The sequence below is a fragment of the Palaemon carinicauda genome, chromosome 4 (genome assembly GCF_036898095.1).
Source record: "Palaemon carinicauda isolate YSFRI2023 chromosome 4, ASM3689809v2, whole genome shotgun sequence".
In the NCBI taxonomy this organism is placed as follows: Eukaryota; Metazoa; Arthropoda; class Malacostraca; order Decapoda; family Palaemonidae; genus Palaemon; species Palaemon carinicauda.
Genome location: NC_090728.1, coordinates 75,440,116 through 75,462,741, shown reverse-complemented (window position 1 = coordinate 75,462,741; position 22,626 = coordinate 75,440,116). Strand labels below are relative to the sequence as shown.

Below are 22,626 nucleotides of genomic sequence, written 5' to 3'. Positions count from 1 at the left end.
ATTTTTGTTTCATTTACATTTCTTCCATTACAGTATACCACTCAGAAGATATAACTTATTAATGTCTGTTGCTGCTTCGCGCGTCTTTCTCATAGTATTTGTGTTTCTCCTTAGTAGGTAATTATATTGGCAAATTGCAGTTTTGTATTCTAACCATGTACTTTCAGGTTTTAACCAATTCCACTTTTTCTTTGTCCTTTTCTCTAAAGTCTCCCACATCAAACCAAGGAGATCGGTCTTTAACAATTATATTATTTTCCATCAGTGGACACAGGGTATAATTAATTTTTACTCATCCTATTTTATATTATCATTACTTGCTAGGCTACAACCCTAGTTGGAAAAGCAGGATGCTACATAGCCTCTGTACCATTGTCTTCCAGTGTCTTGGGGTTAAAGTTCTCTTGCTTGAGGGTACACTCAGGCACACTAATCTATCTTATTTCCCTTCCTTTGTTTTGTTAAAGCTTTTATAGTTTATATAGGAGATATTTACTTTAAAGTTGTTACTGTTCTTGAAATATTTTATTTTTTCTTGTTTCCTTCCCTCACTCGACTATTTTCCTTGTTAAAGCCCCTGGGCTTATAGCATCCTGCTTTTCCAACTAGGGTTGTAGCTTAGCAATTAATAATAATAGTAATAATAAGGATACCCCCAAGAGTGGGACATTCAATAAGTAAATGCCTTACAGACAGAGGACTCAAACAATCATCACAAATTGGCTGATACCTGCCATTCATCAGGAACTCATGAGTCAGACATGTGTGCCCGATTCTAAGGCAACAGGAGGACAGTAGGTCAAAATGTCGACGGACAAAATGTCGAGACAAAATACAGAACACACACACTCGCTCTCGCTCTCTCTCTCTCTCGCTCTCTCTCATATATATATATATATATATATATATATATATATATATATATATATATATATATATATATATATATATATAATCTTAGTTACTTCACAAAGTTTCAGCTACATTAAAAGCCAATCATGATTCAATTTTCCTTACTTTCTTCAATCTCGTTCCATCTGTCACATCGAACGTTATAGCGGTCACACGATTGTGCAAAAACTTTAAAACCGGCCAATTACTTTATTCATCTTTTACTTTTTTTCAGATGGTTCCATAATTGAAGTGGGTACAAGTTAGCTTATAACTGGAGTTAGGAAAAGTATTTTGGATATGGAATGGACAATTATCTTTCGTAACAGTTTAAAATTATCGTAAATTATCATTCAGTCATTAGCGGCAATTTGCTATAGTTGATTTAACGCAAAAAATATAGTTTCCCTGGTTTGCTACGTATGTAAGAATTTTTTGTTATAACATATTTACTTGAAGCTTTTAATATCATTAGTTATCACTTTGACCATACGTGTTGAATGCATTCGTTTGTTTAAAATGATCGAAGATGGAGCGTAGAGTAAACAAATGGAAGGTTTCCGTTTCAGGTGGCGTCTTTAAGAAAAAATTTATATAAATGGCATTCATTTCATTTATTTTGAAGTTCTAAGAAAAATTAAGTAGAACACAATTGGTAATGACAAAATCATCATATAATCAATACTTAGTAGGAAAGCTGTCGATGCAAAAACTAACCTATACACAGATGTGAAAATGCGTTAGTTTCTTCATTATGATCAGAGAGTAACGTAAACAAAACAATGGTTGTCGTTTTTTATTGTGCTTTTTGGTGTTTAAGAAACGCATGATATAAAATTGTCTATTTTTATAATTTTGGATTGTTAATGATACAACAAAAGCTAGTCTATAGAGTGATGGTTTTGCTATTCACCAGTTGTCATACAATAGATATGACAAACTTATTAAAACTTGTCCGTATTTTAGATTGTGTTATAACGGGAAATATACAGTATTTACACTCATCCTGGTTGTAATTTTTACCTTTTTCAAGTTATTAAAACTTTAAAGTATGTTAGATGTTTACTTTATTCACATGAACAATTTAATATAAGAAATACAGTATAGTACATAGAAAGTATTGGAAATGGGTAGTAAACACGTTTGAATAGGCAAGTTGCTGGTTGCAATGGCCCTAATGGAATTATTTGTTAGTTGTGTGTTTCGAAATATGCAATTTTCCATTCATGCGGGATCATTAATCGACCAAATTCTCGCATAATTCGGGACCCAACTGTATACTATTCTAAGCTTTTTATTAAAAATTTCACTTTCACTCTGATAGGATTGAATCGTAGCCTGTTTTGGTTTTGGCTAGGCTGTGCAAGCTTATGAACTAAGACACATTGCAAAACCTGGACTCAAATATTACATGGAGTATACTGTAGGTATATGAAAAAATAGAATGATTTTGAGAGTGGAAAATAGGGGTCAAATATTACTCGAGCATATATGGCATACCTCACTATTGCTAGTCATTCAGCTTCGCCAAAAGCATATTCCCTAATAAAGAGCAAAAGGTTTTGTATTTAGTGACCAAACAAATGAAAAATCAAGATGGTAGCTATTTACGGAAAGACTTGTTTACATCAAAGATATTCCTCCAACGCATCTAACTAAAAAGGACCAAGGGTTGAACATAATTACACAGGATAAAAAACAATTTTAATTTTCATCACAGTTGAGCTTTTCATTGAAAGAATGAACAGCACTTGACTTTCAGTTAAGATTCATTGAAATAAATTAATTTTACTGAAAAAATTAACACTGCATACAAAATTGATCAACTATAAAAACCTAAGAGGATTGACCGATATGAAATGATAACTAGAGCCAAAAGTGAATGATGATTGAAACTTGAGTTTCTTTGGTGCATGCACATAAAATTATGAAAATTTTAAGTCATTGGAATACTGTAAATCTTAAATCCTATCTTACCTGGCAAAATCATTTTCACCAACTTCACCACCATAACGCGAACTGCGCTCCATTTCCCACTCCTCCCTGCGTTTCTCTTTCCTGCTTTCAACAGTTTTCTGAATTAAAAATAAGAATAAAAGGAATTTGGTATGAAAATCATTTAAATAAGTTGGCAAATGGTAAATAAGTCTATAATAAAATATAATTATGGGAATCTGATTACCCAGTTCAAATGTTGTTGCTAGCTGAAATGACAAATCTGAAAGTAATATTACAAATTCGTAGATAATTTGTATTTTTCCTAACAATACAAACCTTAAGCTACTTAGGGGCATTACTTTCGGCGAAGCTGAAAAGACGAGCCATTAAAATTACCAAGGGTTAACTACCCATCCTGCTAGTTAGCGGGAGTAGGGGGAATAGCTTGCTACTGCTCTCGCTCATACACCTGTGATTGAGCTCACTTTACTTGGAGGTAGGGCTTCAAGGGGAATAGGGCTGGCGAGTAAGTTTGTATAAATAGCTAAAGGTTTGTATCGTTAGGAAAAATACAAATTATCTACAAATTTGTCATTTGTTCCATAACTGGAATACAACCATATGCTATTTATTAGGGGTGACTCACCCATTAAGAGGGTGGACGTCCCTGCCAAACTGGCTTTTTGGCTACCCAGGGGCTCCTTATTTTGAATAGGTTTGTACCAAAAATAAGGAAACCCTACACCTCGCTAAACCTAGCTACGCAAAATCCGTGGCCTATGCAAGCTGTTTGTTAAAATATTTAGCAGTGTGACTTCAGGCAAAAGTTATTCCGAGTCTTTGTAAGAAAAACTATTGTACCCAAAACCACCTCACCAGGGCATGGGGTCGCAACGGTATTAACTCCATAGTAGGTACATAAGGAAGCATGGTTTTCCTGCAGTGCTTTGAGGTCAGCTTGTGCAAAGAACCCAGGATGCTGCTTTCCCCAACAGAGGGGAGGATAAAGATAAGAATAAGAGCCAGTCAAACCTTTCCATTCACGCACACTAAAACCGGTAACAGTGCCCTCAACCATCTGCGACTTGTCCAATAAGGAGTTGATGTATTATACCAGCTGTTGTGCAGCCAGCAAAGGGCCAATAGAGAGAGCGTAGAGGGGCTCCTGTGTGTCATATCTTACAGGTAGTGGGCTATGAACGTATTTTGCCGTTTCCACACCACAACCTGTAGAACCTGTTCAAGTTTCTCTTAAAGGCCAGGGACGTAGCTACGCCCATATCATGAGCTCTGGGGCGACGTGAAGGGGAAGGGTCCGGATTCAGGGCGTGGTCTATGACCTTGCAAATCCAAGCAGAGATGGTGTTCTTGGTGACCCTCCTCTTGTTCCTCCCTGTGCTGACAAAGTGCAGCCACATGGGGACAGGCTGCAGCTGTTCTCTTGAGGTAGAGCCTCAAACTCCTCATAGGGCAAAGTAAGAGATGATCAGGGTTATCTGTTACGGAGCAGAGACTCGACATCTGGAAGGAGTCGAATCTGGGATCCGCCACTCTCGGATTCTGATTCTTTGCAACTAACTCAGGGACGAAGCTGAACGTTATCTTTCCAGATCCCCTTGAATGGGCGATGTCGTATGAGAGACCATGAAGTTCACCGACTCGTTTGACCGAAGCCAAAGCTAGTATTAACACCGTCTTCCAAGTCAGGTGGCAATCTGTTGCCTGGCGTAATGGTTAATAGGGAGGTCTTTTCAGAGACCTGAGAACTTAAACAACGTTCCATGGGGGAGGTCTCACTTCAGACTGGGAACAGGTAAGTTCGTAATTCCGTATGAGTAACGAAAGTTCCAGCGATGAGGAATTGTCCATTCTCTTCGGTTTAAGGGCACGGCTTAAGCCGGTGACCTTTTACCGCCGAGACTGAAAGGCGCATTTCTTCAAGCAAATACATGAACAACTCCGCCACGGCTGGAATGGTGGCATCGAGAGGAAAGATGGCCCTTTCAAGACATCAACCACAGGCATCGAGAGGAGAGATACCCTTTCCACAATGCCAACCACAGAAGACTTTCCACTTTGCCTGGTAGACTGCTGCTGATGACTTCTGCAGGTATCCAGACATCCTGTTTGCAACTTGTTGCGAAAACCCTCTCCGAGTGAGGAGATGCTGGATAGTCTCCAGGCGTGAAGTTATAGCAAAGCTACGGCTTTGTGAAAGATGTTGGCATGTGGTTGTCTGGGCAGATCGTGTCGTGGAGGGAGTTCTCTTGGAGACTCAATCAGGAGTTGCAGGTCCTGAAACTATTCCGCGTGATGTCATAGCGGAGCTAAAGGAGTCATTGAGAGGTTGACTGATGTTCTGGCCTTGGTGAGTACCCTCATCATCAGACAGAACGGGGGAAAAAATGTATATGTCAATGTTGTCCCATCGTTGTTGGAATGCATCTTGCCAGAGAGCCTTAGGGTCTGGGACTGGGGAGCAGTACAACGGGAGCCTTAAGTTCAGGGCCGTTGCGAAGAGATCCACAATCGGAGAACCCCACATTCAGGACTTTGTTAGGTACTATATGATCCAAAGACCACTCTGTACTCACTATCTGAGATGCTCTGCTCAGGGTTGTCGACGAGCACACCTTTTGCCTGGAATGAAGCTTGCCGATAGTGATAAGTGAATCTTGGTCCATCTCAGTATATCTACTATTAGATGGGATAGGGGCTACGAAAAAGTACCTCCTTGTTTGTCGATGTAAGGCACTACTGTGGTGTTTTCGCTCATCCCCACCACTGAGTGGCCCACAAGGAACTGGTGGAACTGTTGAAGGGCCAAGAAGACGGCCTTCATCTTTAGGAGATTTATGTGGAGGTATTCTTTCAACTCTGACCAGAGGCCTGAGGTCGTGTGGCGCAGCACGTGGAGCCCCACCCTTTTCAGAAGTGTGAGAAGAGCAGCAAATCTGGGGGGAGGACAAGAAGATTCCCTTCCTTTCGTAGATTCTCATCTGACACCCATTATTCTATTGAGCCACCACTTGAGAGATGGAATCCTGAGGCGACAGTTTGTAACTAGATGGGCCAGAGACGAAAGGTGCCCAAGGAGACATAGCCACGTCTGGGCTGGAAGTTCTCACCTGAGAAAGGGTCTTGCAACCTTTCTCAGCTTCATTATTGTCGTTAGATGGGAAGGCTTTGTGGAGATTGGTGTCTATTATCATGCCTAGGTATACCAGTCTCTGTGTAGGAAGCAGGGAGGACTTTGAGATTTATCATGATCCACAGATCTTGGCGAAACCTCAGAAGTTTGACTCGGTGCTGAAGAAGGATTGACACAGCGTCCGCTAGGATTAACCAGTTGCCCAGATGAAGGAGGACTTTGTGCCTTTCCTGTCTTTGGTCAGAGAGGGGGTTTTTGATATGCTGGCTTCGCTGCTGTCTTGTTCCTAGAGGTCTTGGCTAGACGGGACTGCTGAGGAGCTTGTGGTTTACAGGGCTTGGATGTCAAAGCCCTATGGAGGAGGGAGTCCTGGTGAGACTTGCTCCATCTCTCAGCAGCGTGTTCTATGACTTTTGGCTTGAAAAGAGAGGACCCCTTCAGAGAGGAGTTCCTGAGCCTCGCGATCTTCGCATTAGGGACTTGCTGATGAAATCTCTCTGACATCGCATCTCGACGTTCCAGGATGGTGTTCGCAACTTGATGGACGAGAAACTCGATGGTACGAGTGCCTGAGAGGAGGAAAGTTTCCATAGCTTTCTTGATAAGCTCCTTGGAAAAATCCTTGGTCCGTAGCAGGATTCCCAGGGTCCCCAACCAAAGATCAAGCCACAAGTAGCCTGCAAGGCATACTTCATAACCTTTTCCTGGTTGAGGATCTCGGCTGCCGAGAAAGAGACCTGACGGCTGGAGAGCCTCTCAAGAGAGACCCCCTTGGTAAGCTCTTCCAGAGAGTGGAGGAGTGGAAGAGCTGGATGAGGCTTGTCCAAGACCTCAAAGTACCTCCTCTGCTGGACACGAGGAGGTGGGTGGATCTTTGTAGTAAAGCCTGAACGTTGAGAGGAGAGGTCGGAGAGGTGTTGGGCGATCTTTAGCCCTCGAGACCAGGGCAAGGCTGTACTGGTCTTTGAGGGCTTCTGAGTGCTGAAGACATGATCTAAGACCATATCTTTACCCTCTCAGGGGGGGGGGGGAGTATCTCCGGGTCGGTAAACCCATTGAGTACCCTGATGAGTCAGGACTTGCCAGAAGGCAAAGGCTGCACACTAGCACCACGGATGATAAGTTGTATCAAGGTGTCCTTGGAGGGCGAACCCGGAAGCCTCAAGGATGACAGCAACTGTACCGAAGGAGAAAGAGACAAGGACTCACCTGGGGGGAGAGGGGGGGCCGCTTCGCTGGGGGGAGAGGGGGGGCCGCTTCGCTGGGGGAAGCAACACCATCTCTCGAGGACTGGGGTTGACAATCAATTAAAGGGCCTACGCTACTACTCGACAGTCTCTCGGAAAAGGCCAATGGAACAGAAGCTTGGGAGGAAGGTCGGGAAGATAATAAGCAGCCTTGGGTTTTTTCCTTTCGAAGAAACCTTCGAAGGAGAAATATCCCGCTTTGACTACTACTTCTGTTAGCGTCCAAACCTTTCCCACTGGGAGGCAAACCACTCCTGCCACTCACTAAACTTATTTACACTATCACACCATTGATCTCTGCAGGCAGGACAAAGGGTATGACGATTGGTGTCCACAGTTGACATGAACGTACCACAGGACCAGCCTTCAAAGTCCAGGGCAGGTACGTAGTCAACAGAAGTCAACACAAACACACACTGTTAAAGAGAAAGCACAAACAAAATGTATCAATGGTAGTCCAAATTATTGGTGAGGATAAAGAGCGGTAAAGACTGCTCACCAGCCGAGCCAAAAGCAAAGTGAGCTAAATCACAGATGTGTAAGCAGGAGCATTAGCAAGCTAACCTCCCAGCCCACTAACTAGCGGAATGGGTAGTTAACCTTTGCTAATTTTAATGGCTCGTCCTTTCAGCTTCGCCGAAAGTAATACCCCTAATAAATAGCGTAGGTTTGTATTTCAGTTACGGAACAAATGACAAATTTGGAGATAATTTGCATTTTTCCCTGACTAATACAAACCTGTAGTTATTTATGTGGATTATCTTTCGGTGAAGCTGGAAGGTAGCTGTTAGACTGAAAGTGCAAAGTGGCAACCCTTCCTAATCACTTGAGTGGGTAGGCAGGGAGTGGCTGAGGGGTACCCAGCCATCTACAGTATATATACACTCACAGCTGTGAGCTACGTCACCTTTGTGATTGAAAGCAGGGCTTACTGGGAAACAGGTGAGGCGGGCCAATTTATATAAATAACTATAGGTCTGCATTAGTTAGGGAAAAATACAAATTATCTCTGAATTTCTCATTTGTTCCCTTGCTAACAAACCTTCCGTTATTTATGTGAATGACATTCTTATGAAGTCCTTATTCTGGCATGAACATTGACCTGGGTTTACCTAGTACAGTATATGACTGTGGTCTAGGGAAAACCTTAACCCTTTTACCCCCAACGCTATTTGGAACTTACCAACCCTTAACCCCGAGGCCTTTTCTTTTTCAAGCACATTTTGCTTATAATTTTTTTTAAATTGCTCTAACAGCCTCAATTTTCATCATAGAAAGGTCAGGTTGGTCTCATTATTTTGGAAAATGCCTGAAGTTTCTCATAAAATTATCAAAAAAATGTAAAAAACATTTTTTTGCAAGGACGTACCGGTATGTCCATGGGGGTAAAGGGATGAGTGCTGTGAAACGTACCAGTACGTCCATTGGGGGTAAAAGGGTTAACACCTCGCTAATAATACAAAGCGAGTATGATAATGGCCTGAGCTAACTAGTTAGTCACGAGATATTATATGAATGTCTATGGAAGTACAGTAGGGTCCCGAATTAAGCGTGTTCGAATTACACGATTCCCCTTTTCCGCGATCGCTATTTTTCAAAAATAAATTTTTTGTATCTGCGAGGCTGTTCAAAGTTCGCGAGTCAAGCACTACAAAATGTATCAAATCTATTGTCTTTTTAAGTCTATTGGTAGCCCTAAATACGGTGATTTATAATAAATGTTACAAAACAATATTAACATTACATTTCATTAACAATTTTATAATGAATAGCCTATTTAAGGATAAAATTCCACATCAACAATGAAATCAACTGTTAACTGTGCGAGTCCAGCTGACAAAATGTAAACAGAAATGTGGTTACGTTCTCGGCAATCTTTATCTTTCTCCAACCTTACGATAATTGTAATGGTAGTGTTAATGATGGTATATTAAAGCATTATTTTTGTTTAGTACAGTATATTTAAAAGCCCTATTTTTCCCTCTGGGCGTTCAAGGTTTTCACGAGTAGACTGGGTTCGTTTATCGGCAGTGAATAGCCTAAACTTCGGTAACGAGTCGTCAATATTTTGTCATATTTTAAACAGTATACATTTGATTTGCAAACATTGGTTTTGTAGAGTAGACGGTAAAATAAAATCTAGAGAGAGAGAGAGAGAGAGAGAGAGAGAGAGAGAGAGAGAGAGAGAGATTTGATGGCAGAAATCTCTCTCTCTCTCTCTCTCTCTCTCTCTCTCTCCGTAAGAAATAAAACCATAGTTCACATATGGCAACTTAGAGTTTAAGAATGAAATTAACATGAATATTGTTAGTTGTGGCGATCAATTCCTCGCTTCAGGGGGTACACGAAACAAAAACACGACATTCAATTACAACAGCTGATTCTCTCTCTCTCTCTCTCTCTCTCTCTCTCTCTCTCTCTCTCTCTCTCTCTCTCTCTCTCTCTCGTTATACAATACTTACAAATAGATGAAGAAACCAAAATCGGTTTTCTTGAAGTGTCAATTAAATACAAAACGAAAAAATTATACCGTGTATAAATCCATTTCAATCATAGCTTAAAATACGGTAACCGATTTCGTCCGCAAACCACTATTTTTTTAGGAAACACCATTCTATTCCAGAAAATTTTTACTCTTTAAATGTCAATTGCGCTATAATAAAACATGTACTTATGTTGTTAAATTTCGGGTGTGTTTTAAAAATCGAGTATTGCTAACTTATTTTTGTTTTACTTTTGGCTGTGATCACATCAGCTGATGTCTAGCTTCCGCGCGAATACAATAACAAAGAATTGTTTACACCATTTCTTAACTTATTCAAACCATCTATACAGTTAATATTACATAAACACCAATGTGTTATAACCTATCATATTTATTGTTTAGTACTTTAAAACCATCCCTCTCTCTCTCTCTCTCTCTCTCTCTCTCTCTCTCTCTCTCTCTCTCTCTCTCTCTCTCTCTCTCTCTCTCATCGAACGTTATAGCGGTAACCTAATTGTTCGGTGACTTTAAAAATAGGCCCAGTACTTTCTTCTTTTACCTTTTTTGCATATGGATCCATAATTGAGGTGGGTACAAGTTGACTTATAACTGAAGTTAGGATAAGTATTTTGGATATGGAAAGGACAATTATCTTTCGTAACAGTTTAGAATTATCGTAAGTTATCACTCTGTCATTAGCGGCAGTTTGCTATTGTGGATTAAACGCATAAGGAAAAAAAAATTTCCAGCTTTGCTACGAATTTAGGAACTTATATGGATACGGTAAGTAAAATATTTGTAATAACATAATGTTTACTAAATGTTTGTAATATCATTAGTTATGACTTAGATCATGTGTGTTTAATGCATTCGTTTGTTTATTATGATCGAAGGTTTCCGTTTCAGGCGGCGTCATGAAGAAAAACATTTCATAAATGGCATTCATTTCATTTATTTGAAAGTTCTAATAAAAAATAATTAGAACATTGGTAATAACAAATTCAACATATAATCTATACTTGGTAAAATTGCTGTCAATTCAAAAACACAGATGTATAAATGCGTCTGTTTCTTCGTTGTGATCAGAGATAAACGTAAACAAAACATTGGTTGTCGTTTTCTATTGTGCTTTTTAGCGTGTTTAGGAAACGCATGATATAAAATCGCCTTTATTTTGATAATTCTGGATTTTCAATCATACAACAAGCTAGTCTATAGAGTGATGGTTTTGCTATTCACCAGTTGTATTATACAATAGATATGACAAACGTTAAAATTTGTCTGTATTTTGGGTTGTGTTATAACGGGAAATATATGGTGTTTACACCTATCCTGGTTGTAATTTTAACCATTTTTCAAGTTATTAGAACTTTAAAGTATATTAAATGTTTTATTTATTTACAAGAACAATTTGATATTATAAAGAAATACAGTATAGTACAAAGAAAGTATTGGAAATGGGTAGTAAACACATTTGAATAGGCAAATTGCTGGTTGCCATGGCCGCAATGGAATTATTTCTGTTAGTAGTGTGTTTCGAAATTCGCGATTTTCCATTTACACGAGGTCATTAATCGAACAAATTCTCGCATAATTCGGGACCCTACTGTACATTTAGTTTATAAATAAGAAATAAAGACGTTTCCCACTGCCTACCTCGCGAGAAGCAATGGGGAGGTGGACAGTATATTAAATTTCTGACTATACTAGGCTACACCAAGGAAGTAATTTTTTACCCGCAGAGGTTGAAGCCAGCTTGCAGAGGGACCCATGGTGCTGTACCCCAGGGGCGGGGGAGGGGGGAGATGAAGAAAGAAAAATGCCAGACACACTTTCATTCATCCCAGATTTAGCTCCAGGTAACCGATGCCCTCAACCATCTACTGCTTATCCAAAAAGGAGCCAAGAGGTACTCTTAAACCACTTGTTAAGCAGCCACCACAGGACCTATAGTAATCGTATCGAGCTTCCTGTGGGTCACGTCTTTTAGATAGCGAGCTGTGAATGCAGTTTGACATTTCTACATGACCGCTAGTAATACCTGCAACATGGAAGTTGCTTCTGAATGCCAGGGATGTGCTGTAGCCCCTGACATCATAGGCTCTAGGTCTTCGAGCCGGAGGAATATCTGGATTTAGAGGTCTTTCGATAACTTGGCGGATCCAAGATGAAAGGGTAATTTTTTTTTTCGTGATCCTCCATTTAACCCTTTCAGAACTAACAAAAAGAGATGCTATCCTGGGCCATGTTGCTGCAGTGCGTTAAACATAATATTTCAAACTCCTCACTAGGCACAGTAACAATTGATCTGGGTCATGGTTACAGAAAGTACTCGTAATCTGAAAGGGCCTGAATATAGGGTCAAGTACCTTCGGATTTTGAGTCTTTGCAATAAACTCAGGGACGAAGCTGTGTCACTTCCCCCATCCCCTTGCATGGGCGATATCATATGAGAGACCATGCAGTTCACTAACTCTCTTGGCCAAATCTAAAACGAGCAGGTACGCCATCTTCAAAGTGAGATTTTGATCAGTTGCATGGCGTAATGGTTTGTAAGGCGGTCCTTTTAGGGATCTCAAATGCGAACCACGTTCCAAGGAGGAGACCTGATCTCTTGACTGGGGTAAGTGATCTCATAACTCCATATTGAGTCACGAAAGCTCCAACGCAGAAGAAATATCCACGCTTCTTAGCTTAAAGGTGAGGCTCAAGGCTGAGCGATAGCCTTTCACTGCCACGACTGAAAGGTGCTTTCCCTCCCGAAGGTACACAAGGAACTCCGTTGTTACAGGGATAGTGACATGGAGTGGAGAGATATTCTTTCCACGACACCAACCACAAAAGACCGTCCCCTTCATCTGGTACACCGAGGTTGAGGCCTTTCACAAGTATCTGGACATTTTCTCAGCAACCTGTTGTGAAAAGCCTCTCTGAGAGAGGAGACGCTGGATAGTCTCCTCTCACAACAACCTATTGTGAAAAGCCTCTCTGAGAGAGGAGACGCTGGATAGTCTCCCGGCGTAAAGTCAAAGCACCTGTATGGTCTTGTGAAAGATGTTTGTGTGTGGTGGTTTGAATACTACAGTGCTTCCTTGCCGCTTCACAGTTCGATGATTGTGGACTCACTGCATCCTAAGTTTTTTTTTTTTTTTTTTGTCAATAAAAATTAAAAAATACTGCCGTATTGCAGAAAGCAGCCACGTTTCATCTTGATACGCAAAAGAAACGGCTTCCTGGGCTGCCAGACAATGAGAGCAGCTTGCTCTTATCCCCACTGGAAGTCAGACAAGGCACGTGATAGATTACCAGCGAAATATCGACGAATCAGAGCACAAGTGGATGTATCACGTGAGCCGATTGGCTGCGCATCATCGCATCCTTTCCCAGCATGTTCCTTTGGTGTATCCTGCCGCTCTGCCAGTCTCTCGTTCACGCTGTACTGTACTTCCACAAGTGTCTCACGTTTGTAGTGTTCTGTCATTTATTTAACTTTTGTAAAGCCATTAAAATGCCTGATAACCCCCGTGCCCCTATGAAAGATTCCTCTAGTGAGCCGAAGGAGGAGGAAGATGATGACAATCACTGAAAAGGTACAACTTTTAGATATGTTAAAGGAAGGCAGAAGTTATGCGGCAGTGGCACGCCATTATAGCGTGAACGAATCGACTGTGCACTATATAAAGAAAGATGAAGTGAACATCCGCAAAACTGCGACAATAACGATTAAGGTCCGAGACTGGAGAACAGTACAGCGGAAGCTTGCTGTTTAGAGCAGTCCCCGAACAGGTCTACTATCAGGGAACCCCACAAACCAGGACTTTGTTGGCTATAAAAGGAGTCAAGGACCATTCAGAGCCTACTATCAGAGTTGCTCTGCACAGATTGTCAGCGACCACATTTCTCTTGCCTAAAATGAAGCGAGCCATCTGAGAATCTCTACTACAAGAAGTCATAGAGGCTGCAAAAAAAGGTACCTCATTGATTGTTAATGGACAGTGGTATGTCACTCATGAACACACACACACACACACACACATACAGAGAGAGAGAGAGAGAGAGAGAGAGAGAGGAGAGAGAGAGAGAGAGAGAGAGAGAGAGAGAGAGAGAGAGAGAGAGAGAGAGAGAGAGAGAGAGAGAGAGAGAGAGAGAGAGAGAGAGAGAGAGAGAGAAACTGCAACTAAAGGTACCTCCTTGTTTGTTTATGGAAGCAGTGGTGTTGTCACTCACAAACACCACGGAGTGACCTGCCAATAACTGATGAAGAGCTAGGTATGCTGCTCTCATCGGACTTCGACACATCTTGCCTTTGCTAGTTAAGCTGTATTGTAGTGATAGTAATATATATTACAGAATCAGTGAGAGTTGTTACATACAATCAACAGTCATTGTCCTCATCTTTTTTTGACAGTCTCACTGTAGAGCAGGATTGGCTGCTTGAGTCACTTTCTCCTTCTACATTTGTACCTTGGTTTAATGTAACTTTTAATCTGAACAAAAAAATTTAAATTCACTAACGTGCTTTGTATCGGTCTGCACTATCAAAGGGTTTTTCATAGTCCATAATTGACAAGTGGATTTCTATATTCTACATATGGGCCAGGTTGTGAGAAAAGTGAAGAAGAGCAGAATGAGTTCTGGAATGAATTAACTAGGTGTGTAGAAGGACTGGGTAGACGGAATTATGTAGTTGTCATGGGTGACTTAAATGCTAGAGTGGGTGCTGGAGAGGTAGAAGGTGTCATTGGGAAGTATGGCGTACCAGGTGAAAATCAGTGGTGAGAGAGTGGTAGACGTGTGTTGAGCAAGAGATGGTGATAAGTTCTAGCTTTTTCAAAAAGAAAGATAAAAACAAGTATAAATGGGAAAGAGTGGCAAATAGAAGTGGTAGAAACGGCACTAATGGATTGTGTTGATAACTAAAAGAATGTTTGGAAGATTGAAAGACGTGCACGTGTTTAGGGGTATGGCTAACGGTATGTCTGATCATTTTTTGGTGGAAGGAAAATTTGTAGCAAAAGAGTGGGGGAATAGAGTAGGTGGATGTAAAAGGGAGCTAGTGAGGGTTGAAGAGCTAATAAAACCAGGGGTAAGCAGTAAATATCAAGAAAGGTTGAAAATGGCACATGACGAAGTGAAAGTAAGAGGAACTGGTAATTTAGAGGAGGAGTGGAAGTTAGTAAAAGAAAATTTTGTTGGGATTGCAAGTGATGTGTGTGACAAGAAGTTTGCTGGAGGCAGCATGAGGAAGGGCAGTGAAATGATATTTTCATAAAATAAATTTTTGAACATACTTACCTGGTAGTTATATATATAGCTTAGTCCCTGACGTCACGGCAGAATTTCAAAAATCGCGGCAATCACCGATTGGGTAGCCAGGTGTACCACCTGTGCGCCCTCTACCCAGGTACCTGGAACTATTCCTCAGATCTTCCATGCCCTTGGTCTCAAGAGGGGAGGAGGGTGGGAATTAAATTATATAGAACTACCAGGTAAGTATGTTTAAAAATTTATTATATTAAGAAAATACCATTTTTAAACATCTGACTTACCTGGTAGTTATATATATAGCTGATTGACACCTTTGGTGGAGGGTCAGAGACAGCCAACATCCTTGGAATTTACCTAAGAGTTAATAAACAAGCTTAAGGGTTCGTACCTGTTAAGGAAGCTGACTTCGATGAACTCCTGCCTCATTATGTCCGCTTTCCTTAAGAGATCCAGTGATCCACCCAGGGGGCTGAAGACCTCTAGGAGCTGTCAAGCCGGTGTATAACCTCTATGTGACAGGACCTCCTCCAATACCCTTGTTCCGGGCGCTCCCAAGGAACAAACTGACCACCTGACTGCATGTCAATATAGATGATTGTGGAAGACTGCGTCCAATCTCCACAACCAACCATAAAAACACAATAGTTCCAAGGGAAGAAAAAGGGTATTAGGTTATAGGAATGTAGTGGTAGATCCTTCCCCCACTACTGCACTCGCTGCCACGAATGGTCCCAGGGTGTAGCAGTCCTCGTAAAGTCTGAACTTGTTTGTTAGTGTGAGGCAAACACTGATTTGCTCCTCCAGAATGTAGTGTCCATGATGCTCTGCAAGGACCTATTCTGTTTGAAGGCTACAGAGGTTGCTACTGCTCTAACCTTCAAAAGCTTAAGGTCCGCCTCACTACAATGTGAACGAGCTTCCTTTATTAAGAGCCTGATGAAGAAAGACAGCCCATTCTTAGACATTTGTAGCGAAGGCTTTATGACTGAGCACCAAAGTGCTTCTGACTTACCCTGTAAATCCTTCGTTCTTTCCAGGTAGAACTTCAGGGCTCTCACTGGACACAGGACCTTCTGTAACTCCTCTCCAACCAAATACGAAAGGTTCGGAATCTCAAAAGCCTTGCGCCAGGGTTGTGAAGGGCATTCGTTCTTAGCAAGAAAACCTAGCTGTAAGGAGCAGATAGCCTTGTTATCTCTAAAGCCTACATTTTTGTTGAAGGTCTGAATTTCACTGACCCTTTTTGCTGTCGCCAAACTGACTAAAAAGATTGTCTTAAGGGTGAGGTCCTTTAACGAGGCTGAATGTAAAGGTTCAAACCTGCTACTCATTAGGAACTTCAGGACTATGTCTAGATTCCAAGCTGGAGATTCCTGATGTCCTTCCTTAGTAGTTTCAAAGGATTTGAGGTCCTGGAGATCTTTATTATTGGACAAATCCAAATTCCTATGTCTGAAGACGGCCGCTAACATGCTTCTGTATCCCTTGATGGTTGAGGTCGAAAACTTGCGCCTCCTTCTAAGGTACAGAAGGAAGTCAGCTATCTGAGTCACAGAGGTACTGGAAGAGGAAAGAGTTGTCTCTGCACCATTCTCTAAAAACCTCCCACTTGGATTGGTAAACCTTGATGGTGGAAGATCTCCTTGCTCTTGCAATCACACTAGCTGCTCCTTCGAAAAACCTCTAGCTCTTCCGAGTTTTTCGATAGTCTGAAGGCAGTTAGATGTAGAGCTTGGAGGTTTTGATGGTACCTTTCCAAGTGGGGTTTATCGAGTAGATCTACTCTCAAAGGGAGGCTTCTCGGTGTGTCCACCATCCCTTCCAGTACTTCTGTGAACCACTCTCTTGTGGGCCAAAAGGAGGCCACTAGAGTCATTCTGGGGCCCTCGTGTGACACAAATTTTTGAATCACTTTGTGTACTATCTTGAGTGGTGGAAAAGCGTACACGTCTAGGTGGGACCAGTTCATGAGGAAAGCGTCGATGTGAACTGCTGCGGGATCTGGCACTGGGGAACAGTAAGTCTCCAGCCTCTTCGCTTTCGTAGTTGCAAACAGGTCTATGCAAGGACGACCCTACGTCTGCCACAGGTTCTTGAAGACTTCCTGATGAAGCGTCCATTTTGTAGACAAGACTTGACCCTTTCTGCTCAGACTGTCTGCCATCACATTTCTTTCCCCTTGAATAAATCTTGTGACTAGGGTTATATTCCTTTCTCTTGACCAGTAAAGGAGCTCTCCCGCAGTCTCGTAAAGAGACCTCGAGTGGGTTCTACCTTGCTTGTCTATGTAGGCCAACGGCATAGTATTGTCAGAGTTGACCTGAACCACTCTGTTCAGAACTGACTCTTCGAATCCTTTGAGGGCTAACAGGACTGCCAACAGCTCCTGATTTATGTGGAGGATCTCCTGTTCTTTTGTCCAGGAATCCGAGATCTCCAACTTTCCCAGTGTTGCTCCCCACCCCGAGTCCGAGGCGTCGGAACACAACACAAGGTCTGGGTTCCTCTGTTCCAGAAAAAGACCCTCTTGAAGCTTGACGGGGTCGTTCCACCACTTGAGACATCGCTTTGTGGATTCTGAAATGGGGATACACTTTGTCTCCACCTCCATTCACTTGTTCCAATGTAGATTGAGGTGGAACTGAAGAGGGTCCCCAGTAGGCTCATCCATTCCCTCGCAGAACACTTTCGCTTCCCTAGAAAGCTTTGAAGTTTCACCAGGGCTTGTTCCGTCCATGAGGCAGACGTAAAAGCCCGAAAAGCTCGACTCCGAATCTCCATCCCCAAATACAGAATCTCTTGGGATGGAGTCAGTTGCGACTTGTCCCTGTTTATCAGAAGACCCAGTTCCTCTGATAAATTCAACGTCATCTGCAAATCCTCCAGGTAGCGATCGTAGGAATGAGCTCTGAGAAGCCAGTCATCCCGATACAGAGGGGTTCTGATACCTCTTGAATGCAGCATTTCCACTACATTTGACATTACCTTTGTGAAGATTTGAGGCGCAGTGCTTAGGCTGAAACAAAGAGCCCGAAACTGGAATACCTCCTATTTGTACATGAAGCTCAGGTATTTCTTGAAGTCCGGGTGGATGGGGATGTGGAAAAACGCATCCTGAAGGTCTAACGAGACCATCCAGGTGTCCTTCCTGACTGCTGCTAGGGCTGATTTCGTTGCTTCCATAGTGAACTTTGTCTTCCGTACGAAGACGTTGAGTGCACTCACATCCAGGACTGGTCTCCATCCCCCCAAATTCTAGGGAACCAGGAACAAGCGATTGTAAAATCCTGGTGACCCTAAATCTCGCACCCTCTCTAATGCCTCCTCCTCTAATAAGAGCGACATTTGCTGTTGCATCGCCTGTATCTTTGATTCTTCTCTGCATCTGGCCGAGAGGTCTATCGAAGTTACTACTAAAGGAGGTTTTCCTAGGAAAGGGATTTTGTATCCCTCGAGTAAGTGGACGGACCAAAGGTCTGCTCCTCTCCTCTCCCATACTTGCCAGAAGTTGGTTAGTCTGGCTCCCACCGCTGTCTGAAGGCGAATGCTGTCAGATCCTGCTTCGACCTGGTCTCGAGCCTCTCCTCTTCGCTCTCCTTCCCTCGGGTCTGGTACGACCCCTGCCGAAGGTTTTCCCCCGAAAGGGGGTGAGAAAACTGATGGGATGGTGCTTCCTCCTTAGGCTTACGACTTGAGAAGGATGTAGGCAGAACCTTCCTTGCTGTCTTAGACACTAAATCCTGTGTGGCCTTTTGGGCTAACACGAAAGAGACTTCTCTGACCAGTTCAAGCGGGAAAAGGAGCGAAGAAAGAGGTGCATAAAGTAACTCCGACTTCTGCATGGGCGTAACCCCATCCACCAGAAAAGCGCACATTTGGGCTCTTTCCTTAAGGACACCCTCCGAGAAAAGAGGCGCTAACTCGTTGAACCCGTCTCTCAAAGCCTTGTCCATACAAGGCATATATGGACGAGGCCTTCTGTGTCCACATCCTTCAATGAATACACCTTTTTCCCCAAGGCTCCTAAAGTCCAGTCAAGGAAATTAAACACCTCGAAGGCTCTGAAAATGCCTTTGAAAAGGTGATCCAACTCCGAAGTCGACCAAAACACTTTAGTTATCCTCATGACTGTCCGACGAGGGGCGTCCACCAGACTCGAGAAGTTCCCTAGGGCAGAAGCAGGGACTCCCAGGCCGAGAGCTTCTCCAGTCTCGTACCAAACGCTCGATCTGGATGATAATCTGGCTGGGTGAAATGAAAAAATAGTTATTCCCTGATCCTTCTTAGATTGCATCCAGTCCCCCATCCCTTTTAAGGCTCTCTTAGATGAGCGAGACAACACCATCTTCATAGAATGGGACTCCTTCGAAGCCTTCCCGAGCGTAAACTCTGAAGGCGGGGAACGAGGTGCAGCAGGAACAAAGTTTTCAGGGAAAACTTCAGGAAAAACTCTCATGAGTCTTTTCAAGTCCACCGGCGAATGTTGGTTCTTCGGGTCCTCCTCTTCCAACACCTCCGCTAAGGGATGACTAGGGGAAAGGTGACAGTCGTCGTTCCCTTCTTCTGACAGGTCTCGTATCGAAGTAGAGACGTCCAGTTTCCTCGGAGTCAACTCCTTTTATAATGACTTCTGGCGTCATGGCGTCCAATTTCATAACGCCTGGAGTCACGGTGTTCCAAAACTTGACGGTCGGAGCCATGACGTCCGCATTCTCGACATTCGGTTTCATGACGTCCGAGGTTTTGACGCTTGGCGTCCCGACATTCAACTTCGTGACGCTCGGCGTCATGACTTCCAGCTTTCCGACGCTTGGCATGATGTACAACCTCTTGGCGTCATGCCGTGAAGATTCTTGATGCTCGGCGTCTTGGCGAGCAACTCTTTTCTTGTCTGTGGGCTGCCAGACCTTCATGAGGGAGGAGTTTTTGCTGCATATCTTGAAGTACGCTCAAGTACGGAGCAACTTGCTGCTGTGGACAAACAGGAGACGCTGCTTCCTCAACTAGTTCTCCCTCCATGTCGCTCAAGGAAACCGCAGAATGCTCAGGAGACTAGTACCAATCCGAAGGGGGAGGAGGAGCACGTACAGGTCATGCCAGCCTCCGATAACTGTTTATTTCCTTCCGATGGGGATGGCCGCCTGACATCTTCCAACTTCCTTCAATCTCCTAATGAAGTAGATGGCCGTTTGGCAGAACTTTCCTCGGAGCAAGATGGAAAATGCTCCGGACTGCTCCAATGGCTGCAACCTGGCGCCTGAGGCGTCATAACACGATGCTGCTCAACAGCGGAAATTTTCATCTTGAGAGGTCTCGATTTAAGACGCCAACCCCTTCTGGGGGCTGCGTCATCCGACGAAGAAGAAAACACTTTTACCTCGCCTTTCCCATGGCGAGGGCGAGTGTCCTGGGAAGCGTCAACAGGTACGCTCGAGGGGACGACTGCTCGGGAGCTAACGCCACTCGCCTCCCTTCGCCTGTCGACATTCCTTCTCCCAGGGGTTGAGGAGCTTGGAAGAGGTCTAGGGCTAGGAGAACGACAGGTCCAAGCAACCGCACCCTCCACTGAACTGATTTTAGCACTGAGACTTGCACTCTTTAACTCCTTCACATCGAACCATAATTTAGTCCTATCCGCTGCGAGCGACTCCACTCTCTCGCTCAGGGCTTGAATGGCCACCATCATGTCCTTAAGAGTTGGCTCATTAGATTTAACAGTAGTGGGATCTGGAACTACCACTACAGGGGAAGGATCATTAGGTTTGTTAACCATGGGAAGGGGAACAGTCCCTAGAAGAACGAGACAAACTTTTACTTCTCCTGATCCTATCCCTTTCAAGCTTACGAGTGTAGCGGTCATACTCCAACCACTTACTCTCAGTCAAAATTACACATTCATCACAACGATCATCCAACTCGCAACATTTACCTCTGCATTTCACACAAATGGAGTGGGGATCTAAAGAGGCTTTAGCAAGCTGGGTCTTACAACCTCTCACACACCTTCTAATACTCGAAGAAGAGTCAGACATTATGAAAAAATTGAGAGATCAAAACAACAATATCAAATCAGGGTCAAGAAAATACCAAAAAACAAAACCAAAACAACCGAAAGCCAAAGCCAAAGTGAACTTCACCAAAATAACAGCAAATAACACAGGATAGTGAGCGAAATTCCAATGATGTCACCGGTGAGGAGGCAGGGAAGATCTGAGGAATAGTTGGAATGGTTCCAGGTACCTGGGTAGAGGGCGCACAGGTGGTACACCTGGCTACCCAATCGGCGATTGCCGCGAGTTTTGAAATTCTGCCGTGACGTCAGGGACTAAGCGATATATATATAACTACCAGGTAAGTCAGATGTTTAAAATGGTGGAAAGAAGGAGTGAAGGTAAAAGTGGAAGAGAAAAAGGGGGCTTTTGAAGAATGGCTGCAGAGTAATAGTGTAGAGAAGTATGAAAGATATAGAGAAAAAATGTGGAAATGCAAGGTAAGTGAGGCAAAGAGGGCAGCTGACCTGAGGTGGAGTCAGGGATTGGGTCATTCACATGAAGAGAATAAGAAAAAGTTTTGGAAAGAAGTGAAGAGAGTAAGGAAGGCTGGTTCAAGAATTGAAGAGATATTGAAAGATTGAAATGGAAGATTGTTAAAAGGAGAGGAGGCAAGAAAAGGTGGGCTGAATATTTTGAAAGTTTACTGAATGTTGAGGATAATAGGGAGGCAGATATAATTGCTGTTGCAGGTGTTGAGGTGCCGGTGATGGGAGATGAGAATGAGAGAGAGATTACAAGAGAGGAAAAGAGGAGAGCATTAGATGAAACAAGAGTAGGAAAAGCATCTGGTATGGATGGGGTGAGAGCTGAGATGTTGAAGGAAGGGGGTGCGACTGTACTTGAATGGTTAGTGAGATTGTTTAATGTGTGTTTTGTGTTATCAATGGTACCAGTAGATTGGGTTTGTGCATGTATTGTACCACTATATAAGGGTAAGGGAGATGTGCATGAGTGTTGTAATTCAAGAGGTATTAGTTTGTTGAGTGTAGTTGGAAAAGTGTATGGCAGAGTACTGATTAATAGGATTAAGGATAAAACAGAGAATCTTAAAAGTACAGGGTGGTTTTAGAAGAGGTAGGGGTTGTATGAATCAGATTTTTAAAGTTAGGCAGATATGCGAGAAATATTTAGCAAAAGGTAAGGAGGTGTATGTTGCGTTTATGGATCTGGAGAAAGCGTATGAGAGAGTTGATAGGGAAGCAATGTGGAATGTGATGAGGTTATATGGAGTTGGTGGAAGGTTGTTGCAAGCAGTGAAAAGTTTCTACAAAGGTAGTAAAGCATGCGTTAGGATAGGAAATGAAGTGAGCGATTGGTTTCCAGCGAGAGTGGGGCTGAGACAGGGATGTGTGATGTCGCCGTGGTTGTTTAACTTGTAAGTTGATGAAGTGATGAGAGAGGTGAATGCTCGATTGCTTGGACGAGGATTGAAACTGGTAGACAAGAATGACCATGAATGGAAGGTTAATCAGTTGTTGTTTGCGGATGATACTGTACTAGTTGCAGACGCAGAAGAGCAGCTTGGCTGATTAGTAACAGAATTTGGAAGGATGTGCGAGAGAAGGAAGTTGAGAGTTAATGTGGGTAAGAGTA

General features: G+C 42.9%; 1 protein-coding gene across 2 annotated transcripts in view; it reads right to left on the bottom strand.

Annotated features, from left to right (window-relative positions):
* LOC137640016 (putative RNA-binding protein Luc7-like 1) overlaps positions 1-22,626 on the bottom strand; it is a 98,557-nt gene that overhangs the window by 6,809 nt on the left and 69,122 nt on the right. For both annotated transcript variants that reach the window (XM_068372374.1, XM_068372375.1), the window contains exon 6: positions 2,869-2,966. In XM_068372374.1, the coding sequence (XP_068228475.1) occupies positions 2,869-2,966 (98 nt within the window). The remainder of the gene's footprint in view (positions 1-2,868; positions 2,967-22,626) is intronic.